The following is a 26,959-nucleotide window of genomic DNA, read 5'->3' on the forward strand; positions in this document are numbered from 1 at the left end:
ATTTCAGTCTTGTATGGAATGGTGAAAAATTAAATACAACTTTTATTGTCATCAGTTTTGGAAGTGTTAAATAAATTGTGCTACATTGATTATGTGGATTAGTATAGAGCTACTAAAAAGAAAGAGAATGATGTATACATACAGATAATGGAAGAGTCACCAAGGTTAAATAACAAAAACAAGTTCAAAGTAATAGATCCAGGGAATTCCCTGGCAATCCAGTGGTTAGGACTCTGTTCTTCCATTGCAGAGGTACCAGGTTTGATCCCTGGTCAGGGAACTAAGATCCTGCAAGCTGCGTGGGGTGGCAAAAAAAAAAAAAAAAAAAAAAAAAAAAAAGTCATAGGTCCAGAATGGTGCAGTTTATATGTTAAAAAGGAACAATTCACACTGTGGGTGTGTGTTCGTGCAAACACATAAGCATATATATCATATATAACATACAGAGCACATAGGAAAGGTCTAGAGCAGTGCTGTCCAAGAGGGCTTTCTGCGGTGATGTAACTGTTCTGTATGAGCGCTGTGTGGTCCAGCTGGCGCTAGCCCCATGTGGCTGCTGGGCACTTGAAGTGGGGCTAGTATGACCAGGAACTGAATTGAAAATTTTATTTAATTTCAGTCAATTTAATTTTATCAATACATAGCCACATATGGCTAGTAGCTACCATATTAGGCAGTGCAGGTCTAAATGCTTGTGTACCTAAATGTCAATAGGGTTACATCTAGTGAAAGTGTGAGGTTGTGTGCCTGTCAACAGGAGACTTTTACTTTGTATATATAATTTTACAAGAAGGATGTACTTATATAATGCTTGTATAATTTTCAAAACCAATTTTAAAAATTTTTCCAAAGAAAGAAAGAAGAGTCAGCATGTTATAATGGGGAAAATGCTTGGCTTGGTGGCAGCTCAGATTTAAGCCCTCACTTCACACTTCTTAACCTCCTCGAACCTCTGCTTCTTCACATTTGAAAAGAGATAATAATGGCACTGCTGAGAGTGTTCATTGAAAAGTTATGTAAATGCAACTAGCGCCATGTTTAACACCGAATAAAGGTGCAGGGGAACCAGTAGATTTCCTACTGTTGACGTAAGTTAGATTACTACCCTGAGCCCACTGACTACTTGCATTAAAGTCAGATTGTGAAGTGCTAACTTCTAAAAAATTAGGGAATTTTGAGTCACTTCTGAAAATATTGTGTCCCTAGCTAGTTGGATGGGGGAGTATGAGGACAGTCTCTTTCAACCGCAGAGAAAATTTGAGGTGGGTTTCTGTGACCCCGAGACTGGATTGGCCCCTCCTTGAACCACTGTCCCAGGGCAGCCTGCCCCACCCTCCCCTACCTCCCCCTCCCCCTTCTCTTTAGTGCTGGACACCCTGTCTGCTGGACACTTGCTCATAGGAGAGCTTTTCCATCCCTTAGACTGTAGAGACCAAATTTATGAACAGCATTGAAAATATTCTCAATCCCTTTCTTAGTCTGGGGTGGGTTTGGTCACTGGCGCCAAACTAGAAAAGAGAGCTGACAGAGGACTTCATGAAGATGGAGGTAGTGTGGTATAGTTTGGGAGAAGGGATGTAGTTTTCCATTTACAGGTGACTTTCCAATAGGATGAATTTTAATCAGTAATGGAGTGTTTTAAAAGATTTTGATTCTATAAATGTATGAAAAAATGTTTTTAAAGTAAAGCAAATAATCATCTGTATTAACTGTTTGGGGAATTATATTCTCTAGGATTTCGAGCAGTCAAATTTACTTTGCACACCAGAGATCTGCTAAGCACAGTATTATATATTCTCAACTCCTGCAGTTTATCCATTGAACATATCCAAAGCTTGAATACTAATGTGCATTCCCAGCCTCTCAAAGAGGCCAAAAGGATATCTGACAGGCCCATCAAATGGGACAAGTCTTACTACTCCTTTACTGGGTTCAAGGACCCTGATGAAGACCTCGAGCAAGTCTGGAGAATGGAAACAACCCTAACGTATGTAAGAGTTTTTATTTAACTAAACTTATTTGTAGTTAGTAGCCCCCACTCGCCTCAACTAGAGAAAAGCCTGCATGCAGCAACAAATACCCAACGCAGCCAAAGATAAAACAAAAAAAGCAAAAAACATGAGCTAGAAGAGAGGGTCTCAGCCTCGCATGCACTGGGATCCAGCCCATGAAACTTCTGCTTATACCCATTGCTCTAATTATCTCACAGTGTGTCCAGATGAACAAAAACTTGGGAATGTCTGACTTACCTTTTGGTATAGAAAGAAAGTGGGATTGGATAAGTCAAAGCATAAAAGCAAGAATGAGAGTTGTTGGACCTTAAGTCAAGAGGCTTTAGAATAACATATTAAAGAAATTCAGAGAAGCAATTAGTCTGTGGTTCAGTTGAGTGTTTCATAGGGTACAATTTTGGTCTGGAGCTAGATGTGTAGCCATCATGAAAAGATTGTCCCAGGGACCCAGAACTCAGAGGTAGTCAGCTGGCAAACAATGAAAACAGACTGGAACTGGGAAAAGCCAATTCACCAAGATAAGTGCTATTCCACTGGTTCCTTGTCCAAGCTGAGTATTTATAATTTCCTTATTTGTATGTAGTTCATCCAATAAAATTCTTCAGTCTTTAATAAAAGTAGACACTCTTACATTATATTACATGTTACTAGATAATGCATTTTTAAGAGTAGGGAACATGTTTTAATCATCTTTCTACTAATCTGCTTCGTAGATTCATAAAACCCAACCAGCATTTTTATTTCACTGAATTAAAGAACTGTTGAAAAAGTGTGAATGCGAACTGCTGGAGGCTGGGTGTGGAGAACTCAAGGTTTAATATGGAAATGTAAAGTAGCTTAATACAGATGGTAGCAGTAGAAGTGACTCAGCAATGAATGTAGAGGACCATTTTTTTAAAACAGTGCCTCTGTTGGTTTCATTAATGTTAACTGAAAAGTATCTGCTGTTTTTAGCAAGAGATACATTGTCTTAAGGAAATTTTCTGAGTGTACCTGAGTTGTGTTACTATGAATTCTTCATTTCCTCCAGAGGTATACTTTGTTTTAAATTCCAGCTCTCATGTTGACAATTACCAGCACAAGCTCAAAACATGTCATTTTGATTTGTCTACTCTTAAAGAAGATAGCAACATAAATTAAATAGACCACTGTTTTGGAAATTGAGATCAGTGGAAATATACCTGTCTAATTTATTGATCATTATTATCCAAATTCCGTTGTCAATAGCTATGTATCTTGTCAAACAATGAAGTAAACCCCTTCATAGCCAGATAGAACCTTTGCTTTCTTAGCTTTGACAAATGAAATTAACAACAATAAAGCATTACATGTTTTAGCCTTGTTTATAAGAGAGATCTTGCATTCACTTTAAAACTGATTTAAAATTAATATTGAATTATCCTAAATGAAACAGACAGTATTTACAGTTGCTTACAGAAGAGCTGGAATAGGGTTGTGGGTGGTTCTTGGTGTAATGCTGTTTCATATCTTTTACTTCCATATATTTTTCTTGGGCTAGAGAATATTGAGAGTTGACTGGTATCACCTTAAATCTTCCTACTCAAAGCTTCTCTTCTAAAATCGACCGGTTAGAGATTTGTTTTGTTTAGTTTTTGATGCTTGTATCGGAGGTCCTTGGGTTATATTTCTTGAACATTGATATGTTAGTGACTTACCTGAACCAGATCGTCACACCTCATAGAGTTTGAGTTTAGCTTATTAGGTATAATTTTAGAGCAGAGGGTCCAGGCTGGGTAGGATAGGAGAGGGCAGCTCTACACTGAAAAAAGGCAAGAAAAGGAATACATGCTGCTCTTTGGGCCCTTTGGGTAAATTACAGTATAGACTAAATGCCGCAAAAAAAAATCTGTTGCCTTTACCAGCATGCCTTAGAGGGCCTGTGCCCCGGTTACGACAATTGTATGAATTTGGAAGATTTCATATCTCTTATTTCCATAACCTAACCTGGTCTCCCTGGTCCAGTGTGTTCACACAGGCCCAGCACCCCTTTCAGCCAGTCTTGACCTTTTCCCAACTATGGATGTTGCCCAGTTTGCGGGAACCCTGATGAGGGTTTGTTCAAGGTTTTGTTTTATGTTAGTTTTTCCCAGTAAGGGTTCCAGGAGCTTATGTCATCAAAGCCAGAGTAGTGTTGGTATCAGTTTCTTGTTTCAGTTATTAATTTTTTATGTGGCCATGCCACGTGGGACGTGGAATCTTAGTTCCCCAACCAGGGATCGAACCCGAGCCCCCTGCATTGGAAGTGTGGAGTCTTAACCACTGGACCACCAGAGAAGTCCTAATGGTTTTTTTTTTTTAATTTTTTAAAATTTTTTATTAATTAATTAATTAATTTATTTTTGGCTGTGTTGGGTCTTCGTTTCTGTGCTAGGGCTTTCTCTAGTTGCAGCAAGCAGGGGCCACTCTTCATCGCGGTGCGCGGGCCTCTCACCGTCGCGGCCTCTCCTGTTGCGGAGCACAGGCTCCAGACGCGCAGGCTCAGCAGTTGTGGCCCACGGGCCTAGCTGCTCCGCGGCACGTGGGATCCTCCCAGACCAGGGCTCGAACCCGTGTCCCCTGCATTGGCAGGCAGACTCTCAACCACTGCGCCACCAGGGAAGCCCCTAATTTTTTAAATTTGTTATTATTTTGCAAATGATTATAAAATTGTTGAACCATTTGAGAGGTTTCAAACCATATGGATGGAGTGACTGTCCCATAGTCAGGAGATTTAGGGTAGCTGTAACTCGGACAAAACTTCTTTACCACCATGGTCATTTTGGCCGTATATGGTTTGTTTTTATTTTCATTCTTGTATTGTTTACCTCATCTTTATTATATATGTAGTTATAGAACAGGATGCATAAGGAGCACATGCTGAATTACACAGTTCAGAGGGAGCATAAAAATAATTCTGCAAATTTACATCCAGCTGATCTTCACCTGGTATACAAATTGCATTCACCTGATCAAAATTTAATCTTGAAAGCATGTTATTTCTAATATTTCAGAATGTAATGTTAAAAAGAGAAAATATAACAGTTTTTTTAATGTCTGAAACATTTATATTAACATATTTCCATACATATTTCCATACAAATACAAATATAAGATTTTTAGAAATTTCATGTAATGTCTGAAACATTTATATTAACATATTTCCATACAAATAACCCAATGAAAGTTTAGTATTAGTTATTTTGTTTGTTTGTTTTTTTATACTGCAGGTTCTTATTAGGCATCAATTTTATACACATCAGTGTATAAATGTCAATCCCAATCGCCCAATTCAGCACACCACCATCCCCACCCCACCGCAGTTTTCCCCCCTTGGTGTCCATATGTCCATTCTCTACATCTGTATCTCAACTTCTGCCCTGCAAACCGGCTCATCTGTACCATTTTTCTAGGTTCCACATACATGCATTAATATACGATATTTCTTTTTCACTTTCGGACTTACTTCACTCTGTATGACAGTCTCTAGATCCATCCACTTCTCAGCAAATGACTCAATTTCGTTCCTTTTTATGGCTGAGTAAGATTCCATTGTATATATGTACCACTTCTTCTTTATCCATTCGTCTGTTGATGGGCATTTAGGTTGCTTCCATGACCTGGCTATTGTAAATAGTGCTGCAATGAACATTGGGGTGCATGTGTCTTTTTGAATTACGGTTTTCTCTGGGTATATGCCCAGTAGTGGGGTTGCTGGGTCATATGGTAATTCTATTTTTAGTTTTTTAAGGAACCTCCATATTGTTCTCCATAGTGGCTGTATCAATTTACATTCCCACCAACAGTGCAAGAGGGTTCCCTTTTCTCCACATCCTCTCCAGCATTTGTTGTTTGTAGATTTTCTGATGATGCCCATTCTAACAGGAGTGAGGTGATACCTCATTGTAGTTTTGATTTGCATTTCTCTAAAAATTAGTGATGTTGAGCATCTTTTCATGTGCTTCGTGGCTGTCTGTATGTCTTCTTTGGAGAAATGTCTATTTAGGTCTTCTGCCCATTTTTGGATTGGGGTGTTTGTTTCTTTAATATTGAGCTGAATGAGCTGTTTATATATTTTGGAGATTAATCCTTTGTCCGTTGATTCGTTTGCAAATATTTTCTCCCATTCTGAGGGTTGTCTTTTCGTCTTGTTTATGGTTTCCTTTGCTGTGCAAAAGCTTTGAAGTTTCATTAGGTCCCATTTGTTTATTTTTGTTTTTATTTCCATTACTCTAGGAGGTGGATCAAAAAAGATCTTGCTGTGATTTATGTCAAAGAGTGTTCTTCCTACGTTTTCCTCTAAGAGTTTTATAGTGTCCAGTCTTATATTTAGGTCTGTAATCCATTTTGAGTTTATTTTTGGTATGGTGTTAGGGAGTATTCTAATTTCATTCTTTTACATGTAGCTGTCCAGTTTTCCGAGCGCCACTTATTGAAGAGACTGTCTTTTCTCCGTTGTATATCTTTGCCTCCTTTGTCATAGATTAGTTGACCATAGGTGTGTGGGTTAATCTCTGGGCTTTCTATCTTGTTCCATTGATCTATGTTTCTGTTTTTGTGCCAGTACCATATTGTCTTGATTACTGTAGCTTTGTAGTATAGTCCGAAGTCAGGGAGTCTGATTCCTCCAGCTCCATTTTTTTCCCTCAAGACTGCTTTGGCTATTCGGGGCCTTCTGTGACTCCATACAAATTTTAAGATGATTTGTTCTAGCTCCGTAAAAAATGCCATTGGTAATTTGATAGGGATTGCATTGAATCTGTATATTGCTTTGGGTAGTATACTCATTTTCACAATGTTGATTCTTCCAATCCAAGAACATGGTATATCTCTCCATCTGTTGGTATCATCTTTAATTTCTTTCATCAGTGTCTTATAGTTTTCTGCATACAGGTCTTTTGTCTCCCTAGGTAGGTTTATTCCTAGGTATTTTATTCTTTTTGTTGCAATGGTAAATGGGAGTGTTTCCATAATTTCTCTTTCAGATTTTTCATCATTAGTGTATAGGAATGCAAGAGATTTCTGTGCATTCGTTTTGTATCCTGCAACTTTACCATATTCATTAATTAGCTCTAGCAGTTTTCTGGTGGCAGTTTTAGGATTCTCTATGTATAGTATCATGTCATCCGCAAACAGTGACAGTTTTACTTCTTCTTTTCCAATTTGTATTCCTTTTATTTCTTTTTCTTCTCTGATTGCTGTGGCTAGGACTTCCAGAACTATGTTGAATAATAGTGGTGAGAGTGGACATCCTTGTCTCGTTCCTGATCTTAGAGGAAATGCTTTCAGTTTTTCACCATTGAGAATGATGTTTGCTGTGGGTTTGTCATATATGGCCTTTATTATGTTGAGGTAGGTTGCCTCTGTGCCCACTTTCTGGAGAGTTTTTATCAGGAATGGGTGTTGAATTTTGTCAAAAGCTTTTTCTGCATCTATTGAGATGATCATATGGTTTTTATTCTTCAATTTGTTAATATGGTGTATCACGTTGATTGATTTGCGTATATTGAAGAATCCTTGCATCCCTGGGATAAATCCCACTTGATCGTGGTGTATGATCCTTTTAATGTGTTGTTGGATTCTGTTTGCTAGTATTTTGTTGAGGATTTTTGCATCCATAATCATCAGTTATATTGGTCTGTAATTTTCTTTTTTTGTAGTGTCTTTGTCTCATAGAATGAGTTTGGGAGTGTTCCTTCCTCTGCAATTTTTTGGAAGCGTTTGAGAAGGATGGGTGTTAGCTCTTCTCTAAATGTTTGATAGAATTCACCTGTGAAGCCATCTGGTCCTGGACTTTTGTTTGTTGGAAAATTTTTAATCACAGTTTCAATTTCATTACTTGTGATTGGTCTGTTCATATTTTCTGTTTCTTCCTGGTTCAGTCTTGGAAGGTTATACCTTTCTAAAAATTTGTCCATTTCTTCCAGGTTGTCCATTTTATTGGCATAAAGTTGCTTGTAGTAGTCTCTTAGGATGCTTTGTATTTCTGCAGTGTCTGTTGTAACCTCTCCTTTTTCATTTCTGATTTTATTGATTTGAGTCCTCTCCCTCTTTTTCTTGATGAGTCTGGCTAATGGCTTATCAATTTTGTTTATCTTCTCAAAGAACCAACTTTTAGTTTTATTGATCTTTGCTATTGTTTTCTTTGTTTCTATTTCATTTATTTCTGCTCTGATCTTTATGATTTCTTTCCTTCTGCTAACTTTGGGTTTTGTTTGTTCTTCTTTCTCTAGTTTCTTTAGGTGTAAGGTTAGATTGTTTACTTGAGATTTTTCTTGTTTCTTGAGATAGGCCTGTATAGCTATAAACTTCCCTCTTAGAACTGCTTTTGCTGCATCCCATAGGTTTTGGGTCGTCGTGTTTTCATTGTCATTTGTCTCTAGGTATTTTTTTATTTCCTCTTTGATTTCTTCAGTGATCTCTTGCTTATTTAGTAACGTATTGTTTAGCCTCCATGTGTTTGTCGTTTTTACATTTTTTCCCCTGTAATTCATTTCTAATCTCATAGTGTTGTGGTCAGAAAAGGTGCTTGATATGATCTCAGTTTTCTTAAATTTACAGAGGCTTGCTTTGTGACCCAAGATGTGATCTATCCTGGAGAATGTTCCATGCGCACTTGAGAAGAAAGTGTAATCTGCTGTTTTTGGATGGAATGTCCTATAAATATCAATTAAATCTGTCTGGTCTATTGTGTCATTTAAAGCTTCTGTTTCCTTATTTATTTTCAATTTGGATGATCTGTCCATTGGTGTAAGTGAGGTGTTAAAGTCTCCCATTATTATTGTGTTACTGTCAATTTCCTCTTTTATAGCTGTTAGCAGTTGCCTTATGTATTGAGGTGCCCCTATGTTGGGTGCATATATATTTATAATTGTTATATCTTCTTCTTGGATTGATCCCTGGATCATTATGTAGTGTCCTTCCTTGTCTCTTGTAACATTCTTTATTTTAAAGGCTATTTTATCTGATATGAGTATAGCTACTCCAGCTTTCTTTTGATTTCCATTTGTATAGAATATCTTTTCCCATCCCCTCACTTTCAGTCTGTATGTGTCCCTAGGTCTGAAGTGGGTCTCTTGTAGACAGCATATAAATGGGTCTTGTTTTTGTATCCATTCAGCGAGCCTGTGTCTTTTGGTCGGAGCGTTTAATCCATTCATGTTTAAGGTAATTATCGATATGTATGTTCCTATGACCATTTTCTTAATTGTTTTGGGTTTGTTTTTGTAGGTTCTTTTTTTCTCTTGTGTTTCCCACTTAGAAAAGTTCCTTTAGCATTTGTTGTAGAGCTGGTTTGGTGGTGCTGAATTCTCTTAGCTTTTGCTTATCTGTAAAGCTTTTGATTTCTCCATCGAATCTGAATGAGATCCTTGCCGGGTAGAGTAATCTTGGTTGTAGGTTCTTCCCTTTCATCACTTTAAGTATATCATGCCACTCTCTTCTGGCTTGTAGAGTTTCTGCTGAGAAATCAGCTGTTAACCTTATGGGAGTTCCCTTGTATGTTATTTGTTGTTTTTCCCTTGCTGCTTTCAATAATTTTTCTTTGTCTTTAATTTTTGCCAATTTGATTACTATGTGTCTTGGCATGTTTCTCCTTGGGTTTATCCTGTATGGGACTCGCTGCGCTTCCTGGACTTGTGTGGCTATTTCCTTTCCCATGTTAGGGAAGTTTTCTACTATAATCTCTTCATATATTTTCTCTGGTCCTTTCTCTTTTTCTTCTCCTTCTGGGACCCCTATAATGTGAATGTTGTTGCATTTAATGTTGTCCCAGAGGTCTCTTAGTCTGTCTTCATTTCTTTTCATTCTTTTTTCTTTATTCTGTTCTGCAGCAGTGAATTCCACCATTCTGTCTTCCAGGTCACTTATCCGTTCTTCTGCCTCAGTTATTCTGCTATTGATTCCTTCTAGTGTAATTTTCATTTCAGTTATTGTATTGTTCATCTCTGTTTGTTGGTTTTTTAATTCTTCTAGGTCTTTGTTAAACATTTCTTGCATCTTCTCGATCTTTGCCTCCATTCTTTTTCTGAGGTCCTGGATCATCTTCACTATCATTATTCTGAATTCTTTTTCTGGAAGGCTGCCTATCTCCACTTCATTTAGTTGTTTTTCTGGGGTTTTATCTTGTTCCTTCATCTGGTACATAGCCCTCTGCCTTTTCATCTTGTCTATCTTTCTGTGAATGTTGGTTTTGCGCCACAGGCTGCAGGATAGTAGTTCCTCTTGCTTCTGCTGTTTGCCCTCTGGTGGATGATGCTATCTAAGAGGCTTGGGCAAGTTTCCTGATGGGAGGGACTGGTGGTGGGTAGAGCTGACTGTTTCTCTGGTGGGCAGAGCTCAGTAAAACTTTAATCCGCTTGGCTGCTGATGGGTGGGGCTGGGTTCCCTCCCTGTTGGTTGTTTGGCCTGAGGGAACCCAACACTGGAGCCTACCCGGGCTCTTTGGTGGGGCTAATGGCAGACTCTGGGAGGGCTCATACCAAGGAGTACTTCCCAGAACTTCTGCTGCCAGTGTCGTTGTCCCCACGGTGAGCCACAGCCACCCCCCACCTCTGCAAGAGACCCTCCAACACTAGCAGGTAGGTCTGATTCAGTCTTCTCTGGGGTCACTGCTCCTTCCCCTGGGTCCCGATGTGCACAGTACTTTGTGTGTGCCCTCCAAGAGTGGAGTCTCTGTTTCCCCCAGTCCTGTCAAAGTCCAGCAATCAAATGCCAGTCGCCTTCAAAGTCTGATTCTCTAGGAATTCCTCTTCCCGTTGCCGGACCCCCAGGTTGGGAAGCCTGACGTGGGGCTCAGAACCTTCACTCCAGTGGGTGGACTTCTGTGGTATAAGTGTTCTCCAGTCTGTGAGTCACCCACCAAGCAGTTATGGGATTTGATTTTACTGTGATTGCGCCCCTCCTACCGTCTCATTGTGGCTTTTCCTTTGTGTTCGGATGTGGGGTATCTTCTTTGGTGAGTTCCAGTGTCTTCCTGTCGATGATTGTCCAGCAGCTAGTTGTGATTCTGGTGTTCTCACAAGAGGGAGTCTGAAATGCTATTCTGGTAGCTACTGAGATATTAGTAAATGTCAAAATTCCATTTTTTCTATTTGAAGTTTGCGTGCAAAGTTTTATTTCACTTTCATTGTCTAAGCTCTGAATCCTCTTAGTGTCCACAATATGCCACATTGGACAACTACAATATTGGAATTATTTCTGTAGGATATTTGGAAATGTTATAATCATGCTTTAACTCATATCATACATTTATTCACTCTTCTCCTTATTTATAGGCTAAGTCATTGTTTTTCAAATTATAAGTCATAACTTTAGTCTCTGTAACCTCCCTTAATCGGGAATGGTTCCTCAGTGTTTTCTTGTCTGCCATTACCTTGCTGTTATTTTGTAGAATGTCCCTAAATTTGAGTGTTTTGAGTTTATCTGGTATTTCTCATAATTAGAGTCCGGTTATTCATATTTGGCAGGAATACCCCGAAAGTGAAGTGTGTTGTTTTCAATGTTATATAGGAGGCATATGATGTTAATTGTCCCATTACTAGTGATATTAACTTGGATCATTTGATTAAGGTGGTGTCTCCCAGTTTTTTCCCCAGTAAAGGAAAACTATTTTTCCCTTCAATTAGTTTCTTTTGAGGAGATACTTAGGGCTATGTAAATATCCTTTTAACACTGAATTTTTACCCCTTAGCTCTAGTGCTCATTGATGATTTTTGCCTGAATCACATATTATGATGATGGTTGCCAAATGGCAATTTTCTAACTTTTTCATCCCTTCAAGCCAGCTCCTATGTCCCCATCATTCTTTGAGAACTCTCTTACTTCCTGGTTCACCAAGGTGTTCCAGGCTCATCTGGACTTTCCCTGGCCCAGTGGTTGATTGAACCCTTTTGCCAAGAAGCTCTGGTTCTTTTTAGAAGGGAATGATTTTTAGAAACCAAGATCTGGGTGGTGCATGTCTCAGTTGCTACTGAACTTCTCAGTGGCCAGAGCTACGAAACATGTATCTTTGTCTTTATATCTATAGATAGATCTAATATCTACATAGATAGATAGATAGATAGGTAGAAAGAAAGAAAATGCCACGTGTAGAACCTTCATTTTTATCTCAGTGTTTAGACACAAAACACAAAAATTGTTAAACTAGATCAGTTAAATTTTATACACTAAATATAAGAATTCCAACAATCAGATCATGAATATATAATCATAAGATTATATTTCAGTCTACAGTTTAAGACATTTGGTCCCCAAACCCAACCTGATATGCCATTTGATATTTCATTTGTCAAAAAAATCATCCATTCTATTACATAATTTAAAGTAAATTGATTAACACGTATGACTTAATAAATGAGGAAAAGGTTGAAAAATTGTAAGAGCTAATAATTGTGATATAAAATAAGATATTATTTTCTTATTTCTCACACAGAAAGCAGAAATAAAATCTTTACCAGTATTTTTAAAGGGGGAGTAGGAAGAATTATTAATGACTGCGCACATTTAGTGAATCAAAAAAATGTGGAATATAGGGAATTCCCTGGCGGTCCAGTGGTTAAGGCTCTGAGCTTCCACTGCAGGGGGCACAGGTTCAATCCTTGTTCCAGAACTAAGATCTCTGCACGCCCCTCCATATGGCCAAAAAAAAAAAAAGGAACATCGTTAGAGGAAGAGGTCCTAATTCCTTACCCCAATGTGCAAGACCTTTTATAATCTCACACACACACATATACGTGCCTCTCCAGTCTCATCTCACACCCCCCCTCCCTCTAGGCATCATGTGATCTGGGCACGTTGGTTCATCTTATACTTCCCTGTGCACTGGCGTGGTTGACATGCCCTTCCATTTCACTAATGTGCCTGGAAAACTCTGATCCATCTCTCAGGTTCAGGTCACATATCACCTGCTCTATAGAACCTTCCAGGCAGAATTAATTAATTCTTCCTCTGTTCTCCTAGAAGCTCATATATTCTCTTCCAATTGCTTCTCTCTCTATTCCTTACTAGATGTATCTTCCTTATATTCCCAACACAACACACTGTTAGGCTTTCAGGATAAATATTTGATGCATGCATAATGGTTGATTGGTTCTGAGAGTTTCAACTTGATTACTATTATTATTTTTGCGGCCGCACTGTGCAGCGTGCAGGATGGTAGTTCCCTGACCAGGGATAGAACCCAGTGTCCCCTGCAGTGGAAGCGGGAGTCCTAACCACTGGACCGCCAGGGAATTCCCTGAACTTGATTATTTTTTAAAGGTTGTAGATCACAACATCTCAAACCTTTAAAGTGACTTAATAATTAAGGAACCTTAAAAAGGTTTATGTGGCAAGCACTTTTGAGATGGACATATGAGCCCTTCTGCAGAGTTATCCTGACGCCTGACCATCAATCACTGACAGGTGTCCCACAGGGGGTGTCAGGTGGCCTGGGGATGGGGTGCTTTAGACCATTTTCCCCCTAACCCCCTGGAGCTTTCTCTTGCACGGCTGTACCCAGGGCCCACTCCACCACTACCATCTTGGACCCAAAATGTTCCTCTGATCCCCGAGTCACCTTGCCACTCTGCCCTGCCTACTCCTGCAGCAGCCATTCAGCCTCCTAGGCACCACCCAGGCCTCTCGTTTGTCCAGCCTCCTCTGGGGGACTAGAGACTCTGAGCGACAGCCAGCATCCCTTGTGCCCTGACCATTATAACACCGAGGAAGTGATAACCTCCCAAGGGGCCGTGCTGCTCGGTACGAGGCCACCCGGGCTGCCCTCAGCTCTTCTCTGAAAGCTCTCCCCTTCTAATCCTTAGGCCGACTTTGATGTTTATTTTCTCTTTTAAGACTTCACTGAGGTAAACGTTCTAAGAAGTGCAGAATTAAAAGAACATCTTTCTGCTGAGCCTATGATGTAGTTGACGGGGGAAAATAATAAAGGTGGAGAGAGGTGAGACTAGAGCTGGGCATTTGGTTGGGTGGAAAGGAACCGAGGGGCAAACAGACCCACCTGACAGGAGCGTGTGGACGGAGACACCGAGACTGGTAAGGCCTGACCAGTGGGAGCACTTGGACAGAGAGCTGAGGGGCTGAGCGGGGCGAGCTCAGGGTGCTGACAACCAAGACGAAAACAAAGCAAGAGACGGGGTCTACCCAGCTAGAATCCACAGAGTTACCTCCGCACGTCCCTGCATCAGGAAACACTGCCTGTTGAATGTCACCAGCACCATTAGGTGCGTCTTCTGAATTGACTTTTTCCCCGTCTGGCTGCATTAGGACACCATCTGCTCATGTGCCCCAGTAGGAAAAGGGTCGCCTGTAGATGACCGATGCAAGTGGCGGTCCAGTACAGCCTGCTTAAAAGTGCAGTAAACATAAGTGAGGTTTGAAGTATCTTTAATTCTTTAAAAATCATCCCATCTCTGGAAATCTAGCAACAGGCTGGGTGTAATTTAAATTGAATTTTTTTGATAGACGAAGTTGTCATAAGTAGAATATGATTTAACAGATGCTGGCAGTTCTCCAAGAAACCTATTTTAGAAGTATTTACTCTAAAAGAATAGACTTGGCAGCAGTACTTATAATTTGGTAAACGTTTGATGGCAAACTCGGTTTAACACTGGGGCTGCTTTAAGTCAATGAACACGTCGTTCAATAGTAGAAATGTTTGCGTTATAGTTAGTATTGCAAAGTGTATATCTCTGTTTTTTTCTTTCTAGATCCTGGTTAGATAACAATGGGAAAAGTGCTGTTAAAAAGCTGAAGAATAGTTTGCCACTTAGAAAAGAACTAGATCGTTTAAAAGATGAACTGTCCCATCAATTGCAGCTCTCGGATATCAGGTAATGAAGAAGAGAAAGCCTAATTTAGAGATTAAAATAAACATGCTTTACCTATTGGTAAAGGTTTGTTTCTAACAGTTAAATATTCGTGTCTTTAATTATTCTGTTAACTAAATATTCTTTTGTTATCTTTTTATGAAAGTAATCAAATGTTTATGTAGGAAAACTAATATGAATTTCTTGTATAAAATAGTGAAGTAAAGTTTAGATACTGACATTTTTAGCATAATAGTTTTTTTATACAATGAATTTGTAATAAAAATATCCTTTTCAATATACCTATAATGTATAAAAAATAATTATTTCCCCCTCATATACGATTGGTATTCAAGTTTAAAAAGATAAAGGGAGATAAAAAATAAATGTTGTATTCTTTGGTTCTATTTTACGTAGCATGACTTTTTTTTCTAACTGAGGTATAATTGACATATAACATTACATTAGTTCCAAGTGTTTTACATAATAATTCACTATTTGTATACATTGCAAAGTGATCACAATAAGTCTAGTTAACATCTATCGCCATATATGGTTACAGATTTTTTTTCTTGTGATGAGAACTTTTAAGATCTACTCTTTTAGCAACTTTCAAAAATGTAATACAGTATTATTAGCTATAGTCGCCGTATAACATGACGTTTTAAATAAGTTTTTATAAACTTAGGAATCATAGTTATATAAAGATACATGCTGAAGTTTATTATAAAAATAGATTTAACAGCTGTTACAACCCTAAGGAGGGGGTGGTGTGATTCAGTCATGGGACTCTGCATTACAAGAACCCTGAGATATTGTCATCTGGTCTGGAGCTTAAACTTCTATTACTCTTTGCTGTAGCCTGTTTTGTTGTTTTCAGCCATCATTATCAGGACTTTTTACTTAGATTGAACCAAATGACCATTTGGGTACCATAACAGCACCTTTTTCCTGGACTTGCAGAATACAGATAGTACTTATATGTTCTGTTCTTGTGTATTCAAATCATAGTTGTCTAAGATAATTGAAATTTCAAAGGAAAGTGTTTACACTTGGACTGTGGGATGTTTGGGTTTGTGCTGATAGCTGCTGTCTTTTCATCACATCCAAGTTTGATTATAGGGGGCCCTTCCAATTCCATAATCAAGTAACATAGACTTTACTAACTAAAAACAAAATAATAAGATCCTTTTTAAAGGTTTATAAAAAACAAATTGATATGCATGAAAATAACTTTTTCTAAATAAATTTTTAAAGACTGAGAAAGCAGACTGGGATCAGAAAAATGAAAGGGTTTCTTAAACATAAAGAGTAATAAAACAGGGACTTCCCTGGTGGCGCAGTGGTTAAGAATCCACCTGCCAATGCAGGGGACACGGATTCAAGCCCTGGTCCGGGAAGATCCCACATGCCGTGGAGCAACTAAGCCCGTGCGCCACAACTACTGAGCCTGCGCTCTACAGCCCGTGCTCCCCAACAAGAGAAGCCACCACAATGAAGAAACCCACACACCACAATGAAGAGTAGCCCCCGATCGCCGCAACTAGAGAAAGCCCGTGCGCAGCAATGAAGACCCAACTCAGCCAAAAATAAATTTAAAAAAGAGTAATAAAACATTATTTTACAATATAGTGGAGAAATTTCTCAGCTTTAATTCTTACTATGGTAAATATCAATAGCTATAACCCATGTAAACAAAAGCTCTTCGAGGTTCTCAGTTTTTAGGAGTGCAAAGGGGTCCCGAGACCAGAACATTTGAGGACCGTGGACGTGAGTGTCTCGGCTTACTGGGAAATTAACCAAGTCTCCAACAAAAGGAAGCATTGTGACTGATGACATTGTGTGTTAAAGGAATAATTTTGAAAGCCGATTTCACTTTATCAGAAATGACATTCATCAGAATTGGTGTTAGGATGAAGAAGGAACCTAAGTTTTCTAAAGCCTGTTGAGCGCCTTACTCCTTCACATGTTCATCCCCTGTGATTTACGCCACCTGTGCTGTAAGAAGTGTCCCCACTGGGCAAGCAGGAAGAGGAACCTTAGGAAGACCAGAGGCAGTTTGTTGAAGGTCACAGAGCTAGTCAATCACAGAATTAGAATTCGAAGGTTGGTTTTCTGACACCACTTAATACCAGTGCTCTTTACACATACACAGAAGCGCCTCTGGGACATCATGCGAATATCAAGTTCCATTTTGTCACTGAGATGTAATAATGTTCATCTATAAAATGAGCAGATTACACAATGTCGTAAAAATCATTTTCTCTAGAATATGATAAAAAAAATTCTGATAAACCGAACTGGAATTCCTAGTTGGAACTTCAATCCAAGACATCATCATTGTCATTGAACAATGTAAAGAAGGAAAAGATCTTTGTCAAAGTTTTCCCCATTTCATCCTCTTATTTTAAGAGAAACAACACAGTGTATTTGCTTGTTGTAAGTCTTTGGATAGCTGAATATAGTGCTAAGATGTTTACCCTCTGGTAAACGATTCATTTCCCATTTGGCTGCTTCTTGAAACATGAGTTCGTTTGGGAACATGTTGTGTGTCTCCTTGAGAAAGCAACTCCTCGGCTTTCCCGGGGGTCAAGCAGTGGGGGCGCGTGTGTGCCTCCCTCTGGGGGGACAGGGGTGTTAATGGGCCGTGTGCTCTGTTGGACCAGGTGGCAGAGGAGCTGGGGCATCGCCCACCGCTGCAGCCAGCTGCACAGTTTAGGCCGCTTAGCCCAGCAGAACTTGGAAAGCCTTAAAAATGCAAAAGGTAAACAATTTCCATTCACTTCCGAAATCCATATCCCTTAACGGCTACACACATCTGTAAATTCTAGAGGAAAGCTAAGTGTTAAAAGTCTTTGTATTGATAGATGTGACTTTATATCAGCTGAATTTTTAAATCTGTTCCTTTGAATTAAACAGTGACAAAAAATTAGACTTGAAGTTTCTACCGAATTTAATCCGGAGTTGATACATGAAATTTATGTAATTATTTGCACAGTGCTGAAAGAATGAAGCCTCTCTGGACAGTGACCAAAGGTTTGTGTTTTACCATCAGGATGTACAATAATATTTACAGACCGGTCCGGGATGAGTGCAGTGGGCCATGTGATGCTGGGAACAATGGATGTCCATCATCACTGGACAAAAGTAAGAAAAAGCTTAAAAGCAAAAAAAATCTCTGATTTGTCATCGACATGCTTTTGTTTCAAACTATGCTAATATAGCAATGAACTAAAAAATTTTGAATCATAGTTTCAGCTGTTTGCAAATCAGATACTCAATAATTTGTAGTTTAAATTCTTAGAGGACTGATTTTTTTTTTTAAGATTTACTTTTTATTTATTTATTTTTGGCTGTATCAGATCTTAGTTGCGGCATGCTGGATCTTCTTTGAGGCATGTGGGATCTTTTGTTGCTGAGCACAGGCTCTTTGTTGCAGCGCGAGGGCTTCTCTCTTATTGTGGCGTGTGGGTTTTTTCTCTCTAGTTGTGGCCCACAAGCTCCAGGGCGCATGGGCTCAGTAGTTATGGCGTGTGGGCTTAGTTGTCCCACGCACGTGGGATCTTAGTTCCATCGAACCTGCGTCCCCTGCATTGTATGGCGGATTCTTTACCACTGGACCACCAGGGAAGTCCCTAGAGGACTGATTTTTAAGTCCATTTTTATTTGGAAATTTTATAGTCTTTTCTAAAGTACAGTCTAAAGGCCTGCATTCTGTTGTTTTGTTTGTTTTGTTTTTAACAGATTTTGTGGTATAATTGACATACAATAAATGTACATATTTAGTGGGTATAATTTGATGAGATGTGACATGTAAATACCCGTGAAACCATTACCATAATCAGGATAGTGAACACATCTGTCACCCACAAAATAATGCTCATGTCCCTTGTAAACCCTCTCTTTCATCCCACCACCCCCTACCCAAGCAACCACTGGTCTGCTTTCTGTCACTATAGATTATATTTCTAGAGTTTTATGTAAGTGGAAGCACAGAGTTTGTACTTTCGTGGTGCTTGATTTCTTTCACTCAGCATAATTATTTTGAGATTCATCCATCCTATTGCATGTATCAAGCATTTATTCCTTTTTATTTCCACTTAGTATTCCATCATATGGATATACCACAGTTTTTTTTATACATTCACTTGTTAATGGACATTGGGTTATGTCAGCTTTTGGCCGTTAGAAATAAAGCTGCTATGAATATTTTTCTACAAATATTTGTATGGACATATATTTCCTTTTCTCTTGGGTAAATACCTGAAAGTGGAATGGCCGGATATGTCAGGGTATTTTAACTTTTTGAGAAACTGCTAACACTCACTATGGTCATCTTTTTAATTTTAGCCACTTGAAGAGGTGTGTGGTTCTATCTCACTGTGGGTTTAATTTGCATTTCTCTAATGATGAATGGTGGTGAGCATCTTTTCATGTGCTTTTTTGCCATCCATATATCTTCTTTGGTGAAATATCTGTTCAAATCAAATATCTGGTAGAAAATATTTGCAAACCACCTGCCTGACAAAGTCTTTGTATCTAAATATATAAAGAACTCTTAAAGCTCAACAGTAAAAAAATAAACAATGGATTAGAAAATGGGTAAAATACATGAACAGATATGTCACAGAAGAAGACATATAGATGACAAATAAGCACATGAAAAACCATAGGGAAATGCAAATTAAAACTGAAGTGATGGACTTCCCTGGTGGCCCAGTGGTTAAGAATCTGCCTGCCAATGCAGGGGACACAAGTTCGAGCCCTGGTCCAGGAAGATCCCACATGCCGTGGAGCAACTAAGCCCATGGGCCACAACTACTGAGCCTGCGCTCTAGAGCCCGCGAGCCACAACTACTGAAGCCCACGCACCTAGAGCCTGTGCTCTGCAACAAGAGAAGCCACCGCAATGAGAAGCCAGTGCACCCCAACGAAGAGTAGCCCCCGCTCGCCGCAACTAGAGAAAGCCCGCGCACAGCAACAAAGACCCAACGCAGTCAAAAATAAAATAAATAAATTTAAAAAAAGAAGTGTATTATAAATACTTTGTAGAATTTTTATACTGCTATTGCTTTTATTATAACAGACTTTTTGATGCCTTTCAACTCCTCTAATATAACTGCAACTTTCTGTATAAAATCTGAGTCCGTAATGTAGGGCACAGGTCCTTCCCCGACCCAGCGCCACCTGCCTCTTCAGCCTCGCCTCCTTCCACTTAGGCCACATGTGCCACCCTCCAGCCACACCAAACTCCTTTGTTTTTGAACCTGCTTTGTCCCTATTGGTGCTTCCAAGTTTCCACATGCTTTTTTCTTCCCTTGAAACTTTCCCACATGCAGCTAACCTTCTCTATTCCTTTTTTTTTTTTTGATTGAAATAGTTGATTTACAATGTTGTGTTAGTTTCTGGTATACAGCAAAGTAATTCAGTTATATATCACATACATATTCTTTTTTTAAAAATAAATTTATTTATTTTTGGCTGCATTGGGTCTTCGTTGCTGGGAGCAGGCTTTCTCTAGTTGTGGCAAGCGGGAGCTACTCTTCGTTGTGGTGTGTGAGCTTCTCATTGCAGTGGCTTCTCTTGTTGTGGAGCATGGGCTCTAGGTGCACAGGTTTCAGTAGTTGTGGCACACGGGCTCAGTAGTTGTGGCTCGTGGGCTCTATAGCGCAGGCTCAGTAGTTGTGGCGCACGGGCTTAGTTGCTCCGCGGCATGTGGGATCTTCCTGGACCAGGGCTCGAACCTGAGTCACCTGCGTTGGCAGGTGGATTCTTTCTTTTTTTTTTTTTAATTTATTTATTTTTGGCTGCGTTGGGTCTTTGTTGCTGTGCACGGGCTTTCTCTAGTTGTTTTCTATGTCTGTGAGTCTGTTTCTGCTTTGTAGATAAGTTCATTTGTGTCATATTTTAGATTCCACATGTACGTAATATTATATGGTATTTGTTTTTCTCTTTCTGACTTACTTGGTAAGTCAGTATGATAATCTCTTAAGTTCATCCATGTAAATGGCATTATTTCCTTCTTTTTATGGCTGAGTAGTATTCCCGTGTGTGTGTGTGTGTGTGTGTGTGTGTGTGTGTGTGTGTGTGTATGCCACATCTTCTTTATCCATTCATCTGTCAATGTACATTTAGGTTGTTTCCATGCCTTGGCTCTTGTAAGTAGTGCTGCTCTAAACACTGGGGTGCATGTATATTTTTGTATTATACTTTTGTCTGGATATATGCCCAGGAGTGGGATTGGGATTGCTGGATCATATGGCAGCTCTTTTTAGTTTTTCTTTTTTTTTTTTTTTTGGCCAAGCAGCTTGCAGAGATCTTAGTTCCCCGACCAGGGATTAAACCTGTGCCCTCAGCAGTGAAAGCACAGAATCTTAACCACTGGACCACCAGTGAATTCCCACTATTTTTAGTTTTTAAGGAACTTCCATGTTGTTTTCATAGTGACTGTACCAATTTCCATTCCCACCAACAGTAGAGGAGGGTTCCCTTTTCTCCACACCCTCTCCAGCTTTTTTTTTTTTAAATTTATTTTTGGCTGCTTTGGGTCTTTGTTGCCGCGCACAGGCTTTCTCTCTAGTTGTGGTGAGTGGTGGTTACTCTTTGTTGAGGTGCGTGGGCTTCTCAGAGTGGTGGCTTCTCTTGTTGTGGAGCGTGGGCTCTAGGGCATACAGGCTTCAGTAGTTACGGTGCGCGGGCTCAGTAATTCTGGTGCATGGGCTTATTTGCTCCACGGCATGTGGGATCTTGTCTCCTGCATATCTTCTGCATTGGCAGGTGGATTCTTAACCATTGCACCAGGTGAGAAGTCCCTCCAGTGTTTATTATTTGTAGACTTTTTGATGATGGTCATTCTGCCCAGTGTGAGGTGGTACCTCATTGTAGTTTTGATTTGCATTTCTCTAATAATTAGTGATGCATCTAACCTTCTCTAAATCCTCTTTATCTTTTCATATTGGTTATGTTAGACGTCCTTGAAAACCTTTGCTTGACCCTCCAATCACTTCACCCTGATGTGGCACTTGGTACACTGAATTCTGATTCTTGTTTTGTTTCCCTGCACCCTGACCATAAGCCCCTGGGAGACAGGGACACAAATTCTTATAATCTCTATACTCCAAGGGCCCAGTTTAGTGTTTAAGTACATGGTAGGTGCTTCGTAATAGAATTTAGTTGAATTAAGGGAAATTCTGAGGAAATAGATTTGCAATTGAAATATGTAGACTTTATTTCTAAAACCATTCTTTATTATACCATTTAATCTTTCTAACCTAATTTGAGATTCTTACCTGAATATTTAAATGTTAGGACTTATTTTTATTTGGAACATATTTCTTTTCTTCTGCAATCTCTTCAATTCCTAGCTAAAAGTTCCTAAGATTTACAGTGGTTTGTTTTGAATATTAATATTTCCAGCATTCCATAGCTTTTTTCTTATTGCTTACTTGAACTTTCCTTTAGGAAAATAATTTATAATTTTCTTGTTAGAATTTCTCAATACCATTTATTGGAGTCCTAAACTTGGACTATTAAAGTACCATAAAACTAAATATTCCTTCCCTTTTCTTTAAAAAAAAAATACTGTAGCTTTTTGAAAGATTACCGAGTTATTTTGACCTGCAGAGGAGGCTGATGCTACTGGAGGACCAAATAAGCTATCTTCTAGGTGGCATCCAAGTTGTTTATATCGAAGAATTACAGCCAGTGTTGACACTTGAAGAATATTACTCTCTTCTCGACGTGTTCTATAATAGACTCTTGAAAAGTCGAATACCTTTTCACCCTCGAAGTTTGTGTAGTTGGCAAATGATCCTTAACAGGCAAGTATCTAAAACAATTACTTTTATTCATTCACTCAGATGGGCTGTGTGTGTCCATGCATGAAATTGTTTTGTATTTCCACGTGTGATTCTTAGGAATTAAAGGAATGTCACCACCTCTGTTGGCAACACTCTTTTACACATGAGAAAAGCCAACATGAGAGGATTGAAAGATTGAGTCTCTAGAACATTGTGTAAATATATTGCCACTTACAGGTCAAATCAGCCCTGTGGAAAACTTTATAGGATTAAACTAATGTGAAATCAGCAGTGTGCATATCAGGCACCAGGCTTGGTACTTAAATGCATTATCTCTTTAGCTCTCACAACCTCACCATGGAGTGGGTTACTACCCCCATCTTACAGATGAGGAAGGTCACAGGGCCAGGAAGGGTGTGGTCATCCTGATATTGTGTCTCACTGGGGACAGCAAAACTTCAAATCAATTCTGCTATACAGGAAGTCCACTACATATGAACCTTCAAGTTGCAAACTTTCAAAGATGCAAACGTGTGTTCACATGTCCAATCTCTTAAGTTAGTTCATGTGTCTGATGTACATTGTCACATGCATGCCTCCTCTACAAGTGGTTGTGCTTTTGTGTACTTCACTGTACAGTACTGTAGAGAGTACAGTAGTACAGTATCTTTATTTCAAGTGTTTGTTTTTTATGTATTATTTGTGTGAAAAGTATTATAAACCTACTACAGTACAGTGCTATATAACCAAATTTTGTTAGTGGGTACCTAGGCTAACTTGTTGGACTTACGAACAAATTGGACTTAGGAACGCACTATCGGAACGGAACTCGTTCATATGTAGGGGACTTACTATACCTTTAAGGTGGATTTTCTTGATGGTTTCCTTTTCCATTAATCAGACTAAGAAAATCGTTTCTTTGGGGGTGGAATGGGGGTGGAGAGGTCGCTGATTTTTCCTTTTACGTATGCTTTATTACAGTGACAGATATGCTCCAAGTCTGCACGAACTTGGGCATTTTAACATTCCGATCCTTTGCGACCCAGCAAACCTCCAGTGGTTTATTCTCACCAGAGTCCAACAGGCAAGAGAGAACATGAAAAGAAAAGAAGAGTGAGTTCCCTTAGCCCTCTTCCTGTCTTACCATTTCCGTCTAATCGTTAAAAATATTCAGGTAGTCAGAACTCATAAGTATGGGAAATTAAAACTGTACTGAACTTAGGAAATCGACTGTATTAAACTGCATGTCACTTAGGAGTAACATATTTATTTATCCCCCCGGTTGTTCCAGGGATTGGATGTGGCTGTTTTCTCAGTGTAATAACCTCAGTTACATTCCCACCATGTGCCTCAATTTGAGAAGCAGGGCTTGTTAATATAAAAGTCAACTCAGGAGCAGAATGAAAGATAAGAGTATCAGAAAGAAACTGTGCAGATGGAAAAGGGTGGCAACAAGTGGGGAAAACTCAGTTACTACTTGATTAATTGGAATCTTCACTGTTTAAAATTTTGAAATCTGCTGCTAGAAAACAAGCCTCGTCTGCACTGTCATTAAATTGAGAAGAAATCTTAAAGTGAAAAATGTTTCTGGTTCATAAGCAGTGCTGTCTATATGCCATTCGTATCCTTGAAGGAATCCTGCTGTAGTCAGTAGTTTTGTAGGCAGTAAGATAGTGTTGATGATGCTTCATGGATCTACTATGAAGAAAGGGAGAGTATTATATTCAAAACAGGGTGGTTTTCCTAAAGATGTGGCCTAAGGAGGTTTGGCTAGCAAGGATTCATTCATTCATGCAGCCGTCACTTGCTGTGACCTTTGCGGATGGGAAGCTGTGAAAGGCGCCACTGGTAGAAAGATGAAGGCCTGGTCCCCAGGCTCGCAGGAGACGCAAGTGCCCTCAGCGTCAGGGGTGGTGGACGGAGAGGGGTCACGCGTGAGAGGAGCCGAGGCTGATGCTCTGGGAAGGGAACAGGAAGCAGAGGCTGTGGCCGAGGAGGACGAGCTGACGTGTCCGGGGAGGAGGGTAAGGAGGGCGGGGGCAGGAGCCTGGTGGGCGGAGGACTGGGGTGATTGTCCCAGTGTGCTGCTGGGGCCCCCCTCTGGTTACTTACTTCTCTGGCCTCGCTGCCCGTTCTCGCCTCGATCTACACAAATTGCTTGTTTAAAAAGCCTAGGATGTGAAACAGAGAAAGGGTGGCCACGCAGGAGGGCTGTGGACGTGATCCGTTTCCCAGGAGATGATGGGGTCATTTTATGCATCAAATAAGTGAAGGAGTCACATATCTGTTTCACTTGTGGAATTGGTGACAGTTCTTGGCCAAATGCTACCGTACGAATAGCCTGCTTCTTGATTGGTTGGAGAGCCTTTGTGTTTGTGATGTTACATTTTCTTACCATAAGTTTGTTTTCGAACACTATTGAGTCTGTTTCTGTGTTGTTAATAAGTTCATTTGAATCACTTTTTCTTTAGATTCCACATGTAAGTGATATCATATTTGTTTTTCTCTGACTTCCTTCCCTTCGTATAATCATCTCTAGGTCAATCCATGTTTGTGCAAATGGCATTATTTTGTTCTTTTTAATGGATGAGTAATATTCCATTCTATGTATGTACCACATCTTCTTTGTCCATTCCTCTGTCAGTGGACATTAAGGTTGCTTCTCTGTCTTGACTCTTAAATAGTGCATGAATGTTCTGGTGCGTGTGTCTGTTGGAATGATGGTTTTCTCCAGATAATACACCCAGCAGTGAGATTCCCGGATCATATGGTAGCTCTAGTTTGAGTTTTTAAAAGAACCTCCATACTGTTCTCCATAGTGGCTGTTACCAATTTCCACTCCCACCAAGACACAGTAAGTTTCCCTTTTCTCCACACTCTCTCCTGCATTTATTATTTGTAGACTTTTTGATGATGGTCATTCTGAATGGTGCGAGGTGATATCTTGTAATTTTGGTTTGCATTTCTCCAATAATTAGCAATGTTGAGCACCTTTTCATGTGTTTTTTTTTTATACAGTGTGAGGAAAATGTACCTTAAGAAGCTGGCTTCCTGAAAGTCAGCCCTGTTTTGAATTCTTTTTCCTTTTTTTTTTTTAACATCTTTATTGGAGTATAATTGCTTTACAATGGTGTGTTAGTTCCTCCTGTATAACAAAGTGAGTCAGCTGTACATATACATATATCCCCATATCCCCTCCCTCTTGCGTTTCCCTCCCACCCTCCCTATCCCACCCCTCTACGTGGTCACAAAGCACCGAGCTGATCTCCCTGTGCTATGCGGCTGCTTCCCACTAGCTGTCTATTTACATTTGGTAGTGTATATATGTCCATGCCACTCTCTCACTTCGTCCCAGCTTACCCTTCCCCCTCCCCGTGTCCTCAAGTCCATTCTCTACCTCTGCATCTTTATTCCTGTCCTGCCCCTAGGTTCTTCAGAACCATTTTTTTTTTTTTTAGATTCCATATATATGTGTTAGCATACAGTATTTGTTTTTCCCTTTCTGACTTACTTCACTCTGTATGACAGACTCGGTCCATCCACCTCACTACAAATAACTCAATTTTGTTTCTTTTTATGGCTGAGTAATATTCCATTGTATATATGTGCCGCATCTTCTTTATCCATTCATCTGTTGATGGACACTTAGGTTGCTTCCATGTCCTGGCTATTGTAAATAGTGCTGCAATGAACATTGTGGTACATGACTCTTTTTAAACTATGGTTTTCTCAGGGTATACTCCCAGTAGTGGGATTGCTGGGTCGTACGGTAGTTCTATTTTTGTTTTTTTAAGGAACCTCCATACTGTTCTCCATAGTGGCTGTATCAATTTACATTCCCACCAACAGTACAAGAGGGTTCCCTTTTCTCCACACCCTCTCCAGCACTTATCGTTGTAGACTTGTTGATGATCACCATTGTGACTGGTGTGAGGTGATATCTCGCTGTAGTTTATTTTTTTAATTTTTTATTTAATTTTATTATTTTTTGGCTGTGTTGGGTCTTCATTGCTGCCTGTGGGCTTTCTCTAGTTGTGGCAAACGGGGGCTACTCTTTGTTGTGGTGCACGGGCTTCTCATTGCGGTGGCTTCTCTTGTTGTGGAGCACGGGCTCTAGGTGCGTGACCTTCAGTGGTTGCAGCACGTGGGTTCAGTAGTTGCTGCGTGTGGGCTCTAGGGTGAGTGGGCTTCAGTAGTTGTGGCACTCAGGCTCAGTAGTTGTGGCTCGTGGGCTCTAGAGAGCAGGCTCAGTAGTTGTGGAGCACGGATTTAGTTGCTCTGTGGCACGTGGGATCTTCCTGGATCAGGGCTTGAACCCGTGTCCCCTGCCTTGGCAGGCAGATTCTTA

At 39.7% G+C, this 26,959-nt stretch overlaps 1 protein-coding gene and 1 long non-coding RNA gene across 3 annotated transcripts in view; both read left to right on the top strand.

The window, feature by feature from the left end:
- Nucleotides 1–22,735, top strand: part of LOC132375318 (T-cell activation inhibitor, mitochondrial-like) — a 31,657-nt gene extending 8,922 nt beyond the window's left edge. Inside the window, exons 4-9 of the mRNA XM_059940583.1 lie at nucleotides 1,735–1,987; nucleotides 14,714–14,836; nucleotides 17,479–17,576; nucleotides 17,868–17,959; nucleotides 22,400–22,632; nucleotides 22,729–22,735. Of these exons, the coding sequence (XP_059796566.1) occupies nucleotides 1,735–1,987; nucleotides 14,714–14,836; nucleotides 17,479–17,576; nucleotides 17,868–17,959; nucleotides 22,400–22,632; nucleotides 22,729–22,735 (806 nt within the window). The remainder of the gene's footprint in view (nucleotides 1–1,734; nucleotides 1,988–14,713; nucleotides 14,837–17,478; nucleotides 17,577–17,867; nucleotides 17,960–22,399; nucleotides 22,633–22,728) is intronic.
- An 864-nt stretch (nucleotides 22,736–23,599) lies between these two features.
- Nucleotides 23,600–26,959, top strand: part of LOC132374872 (uncharacterized) — a 32,819-nt gene continuing 29,459 nt past the window's right edge. For both annotated transcript variants that reach the window (XR_009505786.1, XR_009505787.1), the window contains exon 1: nucleotides 23,600–23,724. This is a non-coding gene — a long non-coding RNA (uncharacterized LOC132374872). The remainder of the gene's footprint in view (nucleotides 23,725–26,959) is intronic.

The sequence above is a fragment of the Balaenoptera ricei genome, chromosome 11 (genome assembly GCF_028023285.1).
Source record: "Balaenoptera ricei isolate mBalRic1 chromosome 11, mBalRic1.hap2, whole genome shotgun sequence".
NCBI lineage: Eukaryota > Metazoa > Chordata > Mammalia > Artiodactyla > Balaenopteridae > Balaenoptera > Balaenoptera ricei.